At 32.1% G+C, this 13052-nt stretch overlaps 1 protein-coding gene and 1 pseudogene across 3 annotated transcripts; one reads left to right on the plus strand and one right to left on the minus strand.

The window, feature by feature from the left end:
- The first annotated feature begins 2602 nt into the window (after window positions 1–2602).
- On the plus strand, window positions 2603–3226 carry LOC114076021 (annotated as a pseudogene).
- Window positions 3227–5671: 2445 nt separating this feature from the next.
- Window positions 5672–9196, minus strand: LOC107009061 (BTB/POZ domain-containing protein At3g49900). Of its 3 annotated transcripts, none has more exons than XM_015208325.2 (6): window positions 9015–9196; window positions 8861–8918; window positions 8413–8589; window positions 8179–8248; window positions 6810–7331; window positions 5672–6644 (listed from the first exon to the last, which is right to left on the minus strand). In XM_015208325.2, exons 3-6 carry the CDS (start codon window positions 8556–8558, stop codon window positions 5895–5897), a joined length of 1488 nt encoding a protein of 495 aa, XP_015063811.1. In that variant the 5' UTR covers window positions 8559–8589; window positions 8861–8918; window positions 9015–9196; the 3' UTR covers window positions 5672–5894. The 3 variants fall into 3 exon arrangements, with proteins under 3 accessions (XP_015063811.1, XP_015063810.1, XP_027770049.1); XM_015208324.2 differs by having other exon boundaries at window positions 9007–9196; XM_027914248.1 differs by lacking the exons at window positions 8861–8918; window positions 9015–9196 and having other exon boundaries at window positions 8413–8796.
- Window positions 9197–13052: the final 3856 nt, after the last annotated feature.

A 13052-nucleotide genomic window follows, 5' to 3' on the forward strand; every position in this document is an offset into this window, starting at 1 on the left:
TTTCTTCGTGTACTTTCCTGCTGTGGATTGATTCGCTGACAGTAGAGTTTTTGGTATCTATACTCTACTGATTAAAATCATTTTACCCTGGGAGGTTATATTCCAAATCAAACCTCGGATACTAGAGGGGAATAATTTCCTTAAGGGGACACTGTGAATTCAGTGGACTTGATTTTCTTCCTAAATTTTCAATAAGAGTATTCCAGATTCTAGTACGTTTTTACAGATTAAATTATTTTATTTCTGTTCATCTTATTTACTAGTTATAAAAATTCTCAGTTACTTCGTGTTTCTGAATGATTTATTAGAACCAGTAATTTCTGATTTTATAACACAGGGTGGAAACACTTTTTACAGACATGGGGTCGCAACATAAAGCAATAATTTTAACTTAAGATGAGGCATTGCAAAACACAGATGAAGAGACTTAGAGGTAGTAAAGATCCGACTCATATTGCTCTCTATAATAGTGTCAAAGATTCTTATGAAATCTTATTGAAGCAACAAGAAAATTATTGGAAACAGAGAGCAAAACAATTTTGGCTGCAAAGAGGTGATCGAAATACTCGTTATTTTCATCTTATGGCCACCTCATGACGGAAAAAGAATACAATATCACAATTGAAAGATGAGTCAAGAAGTTGGGTTGATTGGAAGAATGGATTCAGTGACCTTATTGTAAATTATTACAACAATTTGTTCAAGACACAACAGGGTCCATCTAGTGTCATTATTGACATTGTTGATAGGAATGTTTCTAATGAAATTAATGAGGATTTGAAGCACCCTGTTACGGTTGAAGAGATCAAACATGCTGTTTTTAGCATGCAATTCACCTGCGCCAGGAAGTAACAATACTAATATTATGTTAATCCCAAAAAAGAAACAACCTGAATTTGTTTCAGATTTATGGCCCATCTCCCTATGCAATGTTGTTGATAGAATCACTTGTAAAGTCCTTGCGAACAGAATGAAACGATGTATGAATCTAATAATCTCTGAGGCCCAAAGTGCATTCATTCCAAGAAGATACATTACATATAATGCAATGATTTTCTTTGAAGCTATGCATTATCTAAAGAGGAAAACACAAGGCAAAGTGGGTTATGCAGTGAGTAAAGCTTATGATCGCGTTGAATGGAACTTCTTGCGAGCAATGATGATAAATATGGGATTTTGTTTGGAGTGGGTGAATAAAGTTATGCAGATGGTAACAACAGTTACTTATAAATTTAGTCATGACGGCAAACAGTTCGGAAATATTTCTTCAAGGAGAGGCTTGAGGCAAGGTGATCCCATATCACTTTATCTATTTTTGATAGTTGCAGAGGATTCATCAGCGTTGTTGAAACGAATGTCTATTTAGAGCCGAATTCATGGTGTCAAAATTTGCAATAAAGCACCATCTATTTCACACCTATTTTTGCAGATGATCCTTTATATTTTTTTTTAAAGCAACAAAGGAGGAGGCAGAAACTATTAAGCTATGTTTGGAGATTTATCAGGCGGCCTCTAGTCAACAGGTAAATTTCAAAAATCTAATACTTTCTTCAGTCCTAATACAAATGAAAGTGTGAAAAAAGAAATCGTAGATATCCTTCATGTCAAGGAGGTGAATGCTCCTGGAAAGTATCTTGGATTGCCGGCAGTAATAGGAAGAAGCAAAAAATCTGTCTTTGCTTATATTCATGATAAAGTAATTGCAAAGATAAACAGTTGGAAGTGTACTAGTCTTTCTCGAGCATGGCGAGAAGTATTGCTCAAAACAGTGGTTCAATCAATTCCAACTTATGTGATGAATATGTTCGTACTTCCCACTAATATATGTGAACCTGTTGAGCGAGCCATGAATGGATTTTTGTGGAAATTGGGAACGAGGGAAAATCGAGGAATAAGGTGGATGTCTTGGCAGAAAGTTTGTCTACGAAAAGAGGATGGAAATCTGGACTTTCGGGAGCTCCATCATTTTAACATTGTCATGCTCGCAAAAACAGGGTGGAATATGTTAACTAGGCCTGAGGCTCTTGTGAGTAAGCTTTTCAAGCTCGATACTATCATAAATCTAATTTTCTCCATGCGGAACCTAGCTTTGTATGGCGAGATTTATGTGCAGGAAAGCGTATTCTGAAACAATGATGTCTTTAACGTATTGGGGATGGAAAAAAAACAAGAGTTATGATGATCCATGTCTCCTTAAGAGTTATGTTGATAGCTCTAATTTTCTTGGAAGTGAGAGTTTGTTTGTGACAGATCTTATGAAACAAGGTGCGAATGAATGGGACTTGGATTTGTTACGTGCTCTCTTTAATGAAGTTGATATGGAGGCTGTTAGACAAATTTCGTTAAATATTAGGCCTCGAAGAGACACTTGGATGTGGAAATTGAACAGCAAAGGATTATACTCTGTGAAAAGTGGGTATCGTCTCCTTTATAATCAACACATAGTACCCAACTCGCAGGACCAACAACTTTGGAAATTCATCTGGAGTATATCATTGCCGCCTAAGGTGCTTAACTTTATCTGGAGAACTTTGAGAAATATTTTAGCTACATGTGAGAGCCTTTCTAAGAAAAAATGTGTAGCTAGTCCAATTTTCCCTCGATGTTTGCAAGCATCAGAAACTGTGAAACATTGCTTGGTAGATTGTCAATTTGCAAAACAATATTGGATTCAAACAAAGTTTGGTTGGCAGGATGTACTAGGAGATTTTGTGGCATGGTTTGAAGAGCAAAGAAAGAGCAATGCAAAAATTAAAATGGAGGAAGCAGTCATGATTTTGTGGAGCTAATGGGAAGCCAAAAATAATTAATGTTGGAATAATAAACAAAGTGTGCGCCCGCTGCCACTTTGTACCGTGCAAAGAAGGAGCTGGAGGAATGGAGGAGAGCTAATTTGGGAGCCAAGATGACTGTTGTTGCTGCTACAAAAATGGTTGCTAAATGGGAGCGACCTTTGTTTGACACAATTTAAATGTAATATTGATGCCTCTTACGAGATTAATACCGGTTTGGCAGGGATAGGATGGTGATACGTGATCATTTGGGTCAATTTATTGCGGGAAAAATTTTATTTCTTGGTCGTGTGGCTAGCCCATTGTTGGCCGAGATCATAGGGGTGCGTGAGGCTCTTAGTTGGCTAAAGGAACGATTCAATAAAACGAGGTTGGTTGTGGAAACTGATAATCTACTTGTGAAGCAAGCTCTAGAAGAAAACTTGGTGAATTAGTCTTACTTTGCTTTAGTTTTTGATTGTAAAACTCTTATCTAAGAGTTACCTTTTCTTTCTTTGTCGGTTGTTAAGAAATCAGCGAATTAGGTTGCTCGTTGTCTTGCTAGAGCATCTATTTCTATGCCCGGTTTGATGGAGTGGGATACTAACCCTCTATCTCTCATTACCGATGTACTCTTTTGCGATATGAATAATCCATGATGAACGAACTATTTCAAAAAAAAAAACTTTTAACATTCCTTGTTTTTTTAGGATTTTCACATACAAAATTATATTTTTTTTCCTAGTAAATTCATGTTTAAACAATTCAAAAACTCAAATTTTCAAAATAAAATCTCTCTAATAAACATCTTTTCAACATATTATTAATAATTTTTGCATGTATTTTTCACCTTGCTTCTTTGTATTTCAAGTTTCAACTTTAAAATCTATGATTAAACGGAAATTTAATGTCAAATTGTGATTGAGTAATTCATTTGAGACCCAAATTCAAAATCATCAGACTCCTGTAAAATGTGAAATAAAAAAACACCAAGCACCACAAATGGTAGTTTTGAACTATTTACTCGAGAATATTTTTCTCAAAAAACTTGCATATTTCATTTTGAATCACTAATTAATTTGGAGTTGCTTTACATAAAGACCCTATAAACTAGGGGTGGGTATGGTACTTAAAAATTTTGATATCATAACTTCAGTATTCGGTATCTAAAGTACTATATCGTTATCATACCAAATTAGTTTAATATGGTTTGAAACATTCAATTTCGATTTAGATCTATTATAATGTAATACTTGATAATCATAACTTGTTTGACTTCTGACTTAAATATGTTTATAACTCTCCATACAATTCATTTATAAATAATTTAAAACCATGTTCTTTGTCCTTTAGCAAGTACTCTGTAAGACCAATACAATGATCAAGGGCGTATCTAGAGGGTGTGTCATGGGTTCACTTGAACCATGCTTCCCTCCTTAAGGTTATACATAGTAGTGTTATATTATTAAAAATATTTAAATATAGATATATTAATTCACGTTCAAAGTATCATATAATAATATGATGATGATTGAATGCATCTCTCTAAGTGAGGATATTATTTTGAATCTTTATTATATAACTTGTGTTTTTGAGTAACACCTCTCTAAGTAGTTATCGGAACATTTTTGGCGTTTCAACTAATTTTGCTTTTGTTTTTTTTCTTTAATCTTTCAAAAATTTTAAGTGTGTCACATTGAAAATTCATAAAATTTTATCACTGTAAAAAGTTTATATAATTAAATAAAATGTGTATAGTAAATTTTAAAACTAAAAGTATAATATATTTTGGACCTATAGTTTTTTAATTTTTTTTAATGATTCATATCAAGAACGTAAAAATCAAACTGATCAAATTTATATTTAAGATGCATTCATTTTGTTATTGTGCACCCATCTTGTTGATATCCTGGATACGCCTGTGACAATGATCAACATGAATATGAAAAATTCAACAGCACAAGTCTCCATCACATTAGATCAACTACTTTTGCTAAATAATTTGACAAAAAAAAAAATATTTCAATAATAATCGAATAGTCATAGATGCAAAGTTTAAATAACATTATCTAAAATTGTGCACAGTAGACTCTAACTTGACATGGTGGTATATATCAAATTTAGAGTCTATAGTTAATTAGTTGCCAACTATAATCGAGTTAATAGACAATTAAGAGAGTATATAAACATTAATCATTCAAATGTATCATTTAATATATTCTTGAATAAGAACATATGATTACAATCTTTTGTGTACTTTTCTTTTAAATTCCAGTTCTTCTTCAGCTCATCCATTGTCACTCAATCATCTTCTTGTTGCACATTGTGCAAATTAATTAGTGTTTGATTATAATATCTTTGAAGGCCTGCTGTCCCCATCCACGTAAGCTTCATTAATCCAATGCGATTTGTCGAGCATATCATTCCATTTCTTTTTCTCATCTGACTATTTCTGCCTCTTTAAGTTAGTCACAACTCACATGTGACTTGTGAGCGTAGTAATAAATGAGAATTTAGTTTGCATATGCCACTATTAAAACAAAGTTTATACTTTTTTCCATTCATTTTTATTTGTCGTGTTATGCTTTTTTGAAAGTTAGATTAAATTATATTAATTTAATGTTTTAAATAAAAAAATTAAATATTCAAAAATGAAAAAAAATGATAAATATACCTCCAAACTATCGGTAATGGTATGTAGATACCCTACATCATCCTTTGGGACGTTGATGCCCCTGCCATCCAAAAACTAGTGCATATATGCCTTTCACTTTAACGAAAGACTAAATAGGGACACGTGGCGCAATCTTATCCGTCGATTAATGTCGGATCGGTAAATAAAATTATGACACATGTATGTGTTTGTTAACCATCAATATGATGAAAAATACATCTTAATATATTAGTCAAATTTTTTATCTAATAATCGAAAACGAGAACAATTTGGAATACAATACAATCAAGCAACTAGTAACACAATTTAAATCCTATATGAGTCCCCAGATCAATTTTGAGAAACGTTATCTTGTCATAAACTAATAATAAGAGAAGACAAATTCAACAAAAGCTGAAGTAACACACAAATCTAAAAAGGAAGATTGTGCAAACGAAGTACTTCATTTTTTAATCTAGAGAACGAGGCTGCCTGCGAAAAGGCACATCCTTCTTTATCACCACAACTTCTCCTTGTTGTTGTTTACCATTTTCGGCCTCTTTTACATTTTCCACCTTTGTCTCTGTTTTCTTCTTTGGTACTCGGAATGCGTTCTTCAATCCATTCATAAACCTTCGACTAAAATTCATCTTTTCCACTTTTGTATTTTCCTCGTAAGATACTTCTGATGAATTAGACGATCCCATTACCGCTCTATCTCTAGCTGTAAGTATCCGAAAGCTTGCTGATGAAACTGATCCAATCTGCCCTCTATCGATCTTATTCTCACAACTCAATCGAAAACTAGCAGAGCGAGCTGAGTTATGCGACAAGTCATTCTTCGCGTTTTGATCTGATTCGTTTAGAAGCTTTTTCATGCCACTCAACTCTTGCTCTAAACTCTGGATTCGCGAGCTTGTGGCGTTCATAGCTGCCTTAAGCTGTGAAACTTGACGAAGTGCTGCGTCTCGTTCGAGAATTGCTCCCAAACTAACATCGTTTTTGCTGTGGAGAACATCAATGTGGTTGTCAGCAGCAGTGGTCGTGAGGATAGAGCGGCGGGTGCTCAATTGCTCAATGAACATGGCTTGGACCACAAACCTTAATGGCATTCTGGCGTTTTGGACCGCATGCATGAGAAGTTGTGGCGAAAGGATGCTACAATCGATGTAATTGCACATTATGACTTTTTCTTCATCTGTTATCTTCCCCTTGTATTCCTGTTGAAAGAACAGAGTAACTAACAAATTAAAGGACAAAACCAATGAAGTGCATCCTTCATAGTTGGAAACTATATGAACTAGGGTAAAAAAATTTATGACTCTCCCATTCCAATTTGTGTGACATAATTCGAATTTTGTAAATTGGGATCGGGAGTATCTTACCTTAAGATAAAGGTCAACAACTCTATAGAGCTGATCATGGCTTCCGCTCAACCACCGATTCATGGACTTCACGATTAACTGAAATTCCACTGGCAGCAACTCTTTAACTTCGCTGAGGCACTTCATAATGCTGTCACCATTGTCTACCAAACTTAATGCTTCAACACATCTACTCAACAGTGACGATGTTGTTTCACACTCCGGGAGCAGAGAAACACAAGAACGCAGCACGATCGATGCATATTCACGATTAACGGCAATTACACGGCGGAAATATGCTTCCGTTTTCTGAGCCAAGTTTTCGCCACCAGCAATGTTATTAGCCTCCGTCATCTCTAGCAATTCCGCCGCCGTATTTAGTGCGGCGACGTTAAACGGCGTAACGACGATGTGCGAGTCATAACAAAACTCTGCGATCAAAGAGAATGTTTCGGCCGTTATCTTTAACGGCGGAGAGAGGGTTAATTCAGACAGACCCTTCAGCTTTCTTTTCAGAAATCCACTCCTTGCTGCCAACGGATCCTAAGGTAAATTTAGTAAATACTCAGTAAATGCCCCCAGTTTTTGCATTAATTGCGAAATGTACACTTCAGTTGTAGGCACAGCTATCAAGTGCATAATTGTAAAACAATTTTATGATCTTCAATTATGTAGTGAAAATAATGTGTCAATTGAATTATAAGAAATGCAAAATATAATATCTCCATTTTATATCTTGAAATATTCAAACCTTATGAAAACAAAAGAAAGAGAAGGGTTGATAATGGTGAAAATTGAGCAGTCCAAAATAAAACTCGAAACTATTTTGTCTTTTTAACTTTTAAGGGAGAATTTTATTTTATTTTTGATAATGCAACACTTATTTCTGTAGGAGAATAGTAAAAGTTTGCAATCAATTATTCTAAAAATGAAACAAGAAAGAGGTTTCTGGAAATATGTACACTAATTAGAAATTTTCTCTTTTATATAATTTATAGTGTCCTACTGTCCTTAAATTTAAAAAAAAAAAAAAGAGTGTCCTGCTGTCCTTTTTTTTTGGAGTATACTGTTTCAACTTGATCATCTTATCATATGTTAATTCTTGCATTCTTTTGTGAAGTAGTTTTCATATTTATGTATAGACATTGTGTTGAAACGATTTAACTTAAGATTATGTTAAGATATGAAAAAATAAGCAAATTATTCAGTCAACTTTAGTCCTGTTCAGATTGATGGAGATGTAGCAACAACACACCAACAAGTCAATAATTTTAAAGAAAAAAATTGTCGAAGAAACAAAAAAAAAAAGGAACAAGTTCCTTCTGAATCAATTTACCCATGGGTAAAAAAAAAGGGTGAAAAATGAAATATGATTGGAGCATGAAAGTACCTTGTGTAAGCGAAAACGTGAGCTCTCAACATGTATGACTACATCAGTCTCATTTCCAGTAACTTGCGACCTTACAGAACAAATGCAGATAAAAAATCAAGCGTAAACAATGTTTATTGAAAGTAAATTCACATTAGTAAATCGTATAGACCTTAATTCCTATAATTTTAAAAAAGACAGATCACCTGATACAACATAAACGATACAAATACGAGTAAGTAATTAAATTCTTACCAGGAGACGATCTTAGAGCGAGGAGGTGAAGGAGATGGAGAGATTCTTGGAGAGATCGAAAGAGAAGTAGTAGAGGAATCTTCGGCATCGTCTTCATAAATAGTATCCACAATCCCTAAATCTGCCCAATTTCTGATGGTTTCCATGCCCAATTACAGGCCAGTGCTACTGCTTCCGCTGAAAACGTTACGTTTATGATTTTAGGAGGCTGAGTTACTAGTGGAGAAACCAAGGAAATAGAGGAGGTGAAAAAGAGAATTATTCCTCCGCTGGTAATAATGTAGTTGAGGGGCATTAATTATTTGCAGGTAAGGTAATAAATGCTTTTTTTTTTCCTTAATAATCTTTTGAGTTTGGAAATTCAAAATTACTTGCTTCCTTTTGTGAGCACTATTAAATGGTGCGATTTTGCAATCTGATTTGCTTTCTTTTATAAATCTCCACTTACCTTATAAGACCATCAAACTGCACAGAACCTGAGTAGTCCAAACGGCTGGAAAGCTACACTGAACGGAAGAGACGACAGCTATTTTACTAAAAATAGAATATGACGATGATTAATTTGTTTCTCAATTGAAAAGAGATGTACTAAACCTGTTTACCAAATGGCAACGCCAAAGAAGAGTCTGTCATATATTCGACCTGAATCTGAATTAGTAAGAGATGTCAAATACAGAAAGAAAAAAAAAATGTTGTAAGGTTGTCTATGAAATGAGAATGGCAAATACTATTGAAGGAGGGGTGGAAGCTATCCCTTTCAGGATCGGTGCATGTAGTTGTGCCAAATTGAACTAAAATAAGAGACTCATTCAAAGGGGAGGGGGGTAATTGAGTAATTATTACTTTGTTTTATGGAATTATCATCATAATTGTTTATGTTTATATTTTGCATTAAATAAATTATTATTCATGGTTGTTACGTTTTGTTGACAACCTGTGATAGCGTTATGAGTGATGCATTCACCAAATTAAAGAAAATATAAATAGAGCAATGACTAACTTTTTGTTGGTATATATTCTCCTTGTTTTGATGGTCAAAGAAACTTTTAAAATTGTATTAAGTAGGGATTTAATTGGATATAATAATAAGGAATATTAATGATCAATATTTAGACCACAGTCAAATATATAATTAGAGGTCACTAAATTAGCTCATGAAATCATAACTAGTTCAATTCACTTAAGTTTGGGTTGATTATTGACTCGATCATTTATTAGCTTAGCCCATCAATTTTGGGTTGATATGGATTCTTTTCGAATTTGGTCAAAATATTTTCAAAATGACCTTTTTTTAATTTAATGTATATATTGTTATGTTAAAGAAAAATAATTATTTTATTATATAGTAAAAGATTATAACAGAATAAATAAAACAATTATAACTTAAGTAAGAATTGAGGAAGTTAGATTTTGACCCTTATTTTAGTTCATTTCAACTCAAGTAACTTTTGAACGAATTAACAATTTGATAATTTATTAACTCACTTCTTCTCCATCCACCTAATTTTAGCTCAACCCGCTCATTTACCATATTTCAATTTAAGATTTCGTGTAAATTATTCTTGGCTGCACAAAAGAAGGATTGTTAAAAATTATACTAATAAAAAAAGTTTAAACACTTTAAGGGACGTGACTGAAGTTAAAAGAAGTTCAAAAACTTAAACGCGACGTCAGAGAGAAAAGAATAGTAACCAATTGTTTTTGCCGTCACAAATTATAATTGATCAAAGGCGTGAGATTGAATGGTCATGTAAATATGTTGATATGGTCATAAAAAATTGAGAAAATTGTATATAATAGCAAACTAATAACCTAAAATAAATGGAATAGCTAGAGTTTGATTTAATTGTGCTCCATAGCAAACGTTAGCTAAAATTTGCCAGCGTCTCTCTCCCAGAAATCTCGCTCGCCACTCTCCATTCTCGCTCGCCTCTCTCGCTTTGTACAGAAGTGTATAATTTTGTTTCTGTTTTGTATAAAGCGAGAGAAAATTGTATATACACATGCAAAAATATATATCTTCGTGTTATACACTTAATTATACAATTTACAAACATTTTACTTCAAATATTGCAGAGAAAAAGGTCAACGAATTATACAATTGCGAATTATACAATTGCAGTGAAATACAATTTTCTCTCGCTTTATACTACAGAAGTGTATATATTGTGTTTCTGTTTTTGTATAAAGCGAGAGAAAAACATATTTCTTGCTATACACTTAATATTGCAGCGAAATAGGCAGTGAGTTATACAATTGTGCATTACACAATTGCAGTGAAATAGGATAGCGAATTATACAGTTGCAGCGAAATAGGCCAGCGAATTATACAATTTAGGCCAGCGAATTATACACTTGTATATGTATAGCGAATTATATAGTTTTTATGTTTGCTATGGAGCGCAATTATGCAAACTTTGCTATAGCATACAAATATGAATTTTTTGTTTGCTATATGTGAAAGTTGCCCTAAAAAATTAATGTAATTAATATTATTAAAAAAACGACACAGAATTACATTTTTAGTAAAATAGGCTATTAAATCCCCATCTTTAAAAAAAGGTTATCTTGTCTGAATTATTTTAGTATATTGAAATAACTCAAGCAAAATATATCATAAAGTTTATAGTACTGAATCTGCCCACCCAAAGAGAGTTCTTTTACATTTATTTCCACACAAATTATTGAGAAAAAAATACTAGACAAATTAGTATGGATTTTTTAAAAAAGAAATAGCGATAGTTTGAAAGCTAATTATAAAAAATAGTAATAATTTCTAAAATTCTCTTTGTTTTGGTGATATAATAACATATACAAAATGAATTGTCATCAGTGATACATAACAAATTAATGTATCATTGATACATCACAAATTTTAAAAACTATTGTATCACTGGTAGAATATGAATTTCAAAAACTCTCACTATATTTAATACTAGTATTTTAGAACCCTCAAAGTTAGTCTAGTTAAGTAATTATTTCAATTAGTATCCACCGAGGACCAACTTTCAGATGGACCAAACCAAAATCTATGTAGAGAACTCTACCCAAGTTCCCAAACATTAGTTGTTTTTGGTTGCCATTCAATATATAGTCGATGTCACTTTTTTTTTTTAAAAAAAAAAAGAGTTTCCTCATTTATGGCACTATTTAGTCGAAATTTTAAAATGGTATAATTATAGAGAATGACAAACTAATAAAGGTAATTAAATGCAGTAATCTCCCTTTCAGTTATTCTCTTTAATAAGCAAAATATCGAATTTGCTATATTAGGGCCCACTGAATTGTATAAAATATTTCCCCAAAAATAAAATCATATTTTTTTCTCTTTCCCTTCATATTATACAATCTCTTCTCATTTCCTTCAATTTCTCCTTTATACTCTTCACAAATTCAATTTCAAAATTCTCTAGTATGTCTTTGCGGTTTTGAAAAGTACCTCAATTATATAATCGACGGAACAATTGTCGTTGTCCCATCTACTGGAATGCATAACCAAAATAGCCAATGAAACCATTTTCAGAAGTTTTGCATAAAAAATTAAATTATATACATATACAATTCTAAGCTTAAGAATTTCAACAACAAACACAACATATATTTATACAAATTCTAGTAACTTCAACTTTAACTTATACGCATTTTCAAATTGTATCAAAAGTCTTTATATACACAAAATTAAAGCTTTATACAATTCACCAAAAACACTAAATATATATATGTATATAACTGACAAATTCGTATGAACATACAATAGTTTCATAAAATTAAACAATTCACCAAAAAATACTAAATAGGTATGTGTATATAACTAACAAATTCGAATAAACATTCAACAGTTTCATACACTTATACAATTCACCAAAAACACTAAATAGGTATATGTATATTATTCGTATAAACATTCAACAGTTTCATATACTTGTACAATTCACCTAAAAAACACTAAGTGGGTATATTTATATAATTGACAGATTCGAATAAACATACAACAATTTCATACATTTATATAATTCACCCAAAAACAACTAAATAATATATGTATATAATTCGGATAAACATACATCAGTTTCATATACTTATATATACTATGAATATTCGAAAAAAACTGGATGAAAATGTACTGTATAAAACCAAAACATAATAGTTTCATACATGAAATCAGCCAATCTCATATCACATATACATTTCCAAACACAAAAATATTGTGAAGTCAACGAATCTCAGATCAGAAATTCAAAATAATAAACAAATTTATCACAATTTTTTCTAGATTTCAAAATTGACTATTCAAATCTATTAGGGACAAAATATACACATCTCAATATACATTCAACTGAATTGATGAAAGTGAAAAAGAAAATTTGATTTGAACACAATTGTCGATAAAAACAAAAATAAAATCAGAGTATATTTTCGTCATGAAATTACCTCTTGTTTCTATCTCTGAAATCAAATTTATCTTGCTTGTTTAATTAATACCTTCAATAACTTGATTGATTTTTGAACTGACAACAATGAAACTATTTCAGTTGAAGGAGACGAAGAATAATGAAACCGAAACAGAATTTGCATGAATTCCGGGATCTTTTTCCTTATTTATCTAGCAGATTATATCACTTTTTTTTTTTGAAAAAAAA

This window comes from Solanum pennellii, chromosome 2 (assembly GCF_001406875.1).
Source record: "Solanum pennellii chromosome 2, SPENNV200".
NCBI classification, from domain to species: Eukaryota; Viridiplantae; Streptophyta; class Magnoliopsida; order Solanales; family Solanaceae; genus Solanum; species Solanum pennellii.

Excerpts from the sequence above, each read along its gene's own strand:
- LOC107009061 (XM_015208325.2), bottom strand. The coding sequence starts at position 8,558 with ATGGAAACCATCAGAAATTGGGCAGATTTAGGGATTGTGGATACTATT. Across the intron at positions 8,249-8,412 it reads CGCTCTAAGATCGTCTCCTG|GTCGCAAGTTACTGGAAATG; the intron begins GTAAGAATTTAA and ends TTGTTCTGTAAG. Across the intron at positions 6,645-6,809 it reads TTGTTGACCTTTATCTTAAG|GAATACAAGGGGAAGATAAC; the intron begins GTAAGATACTCC and ends TTCTTTCAACAG.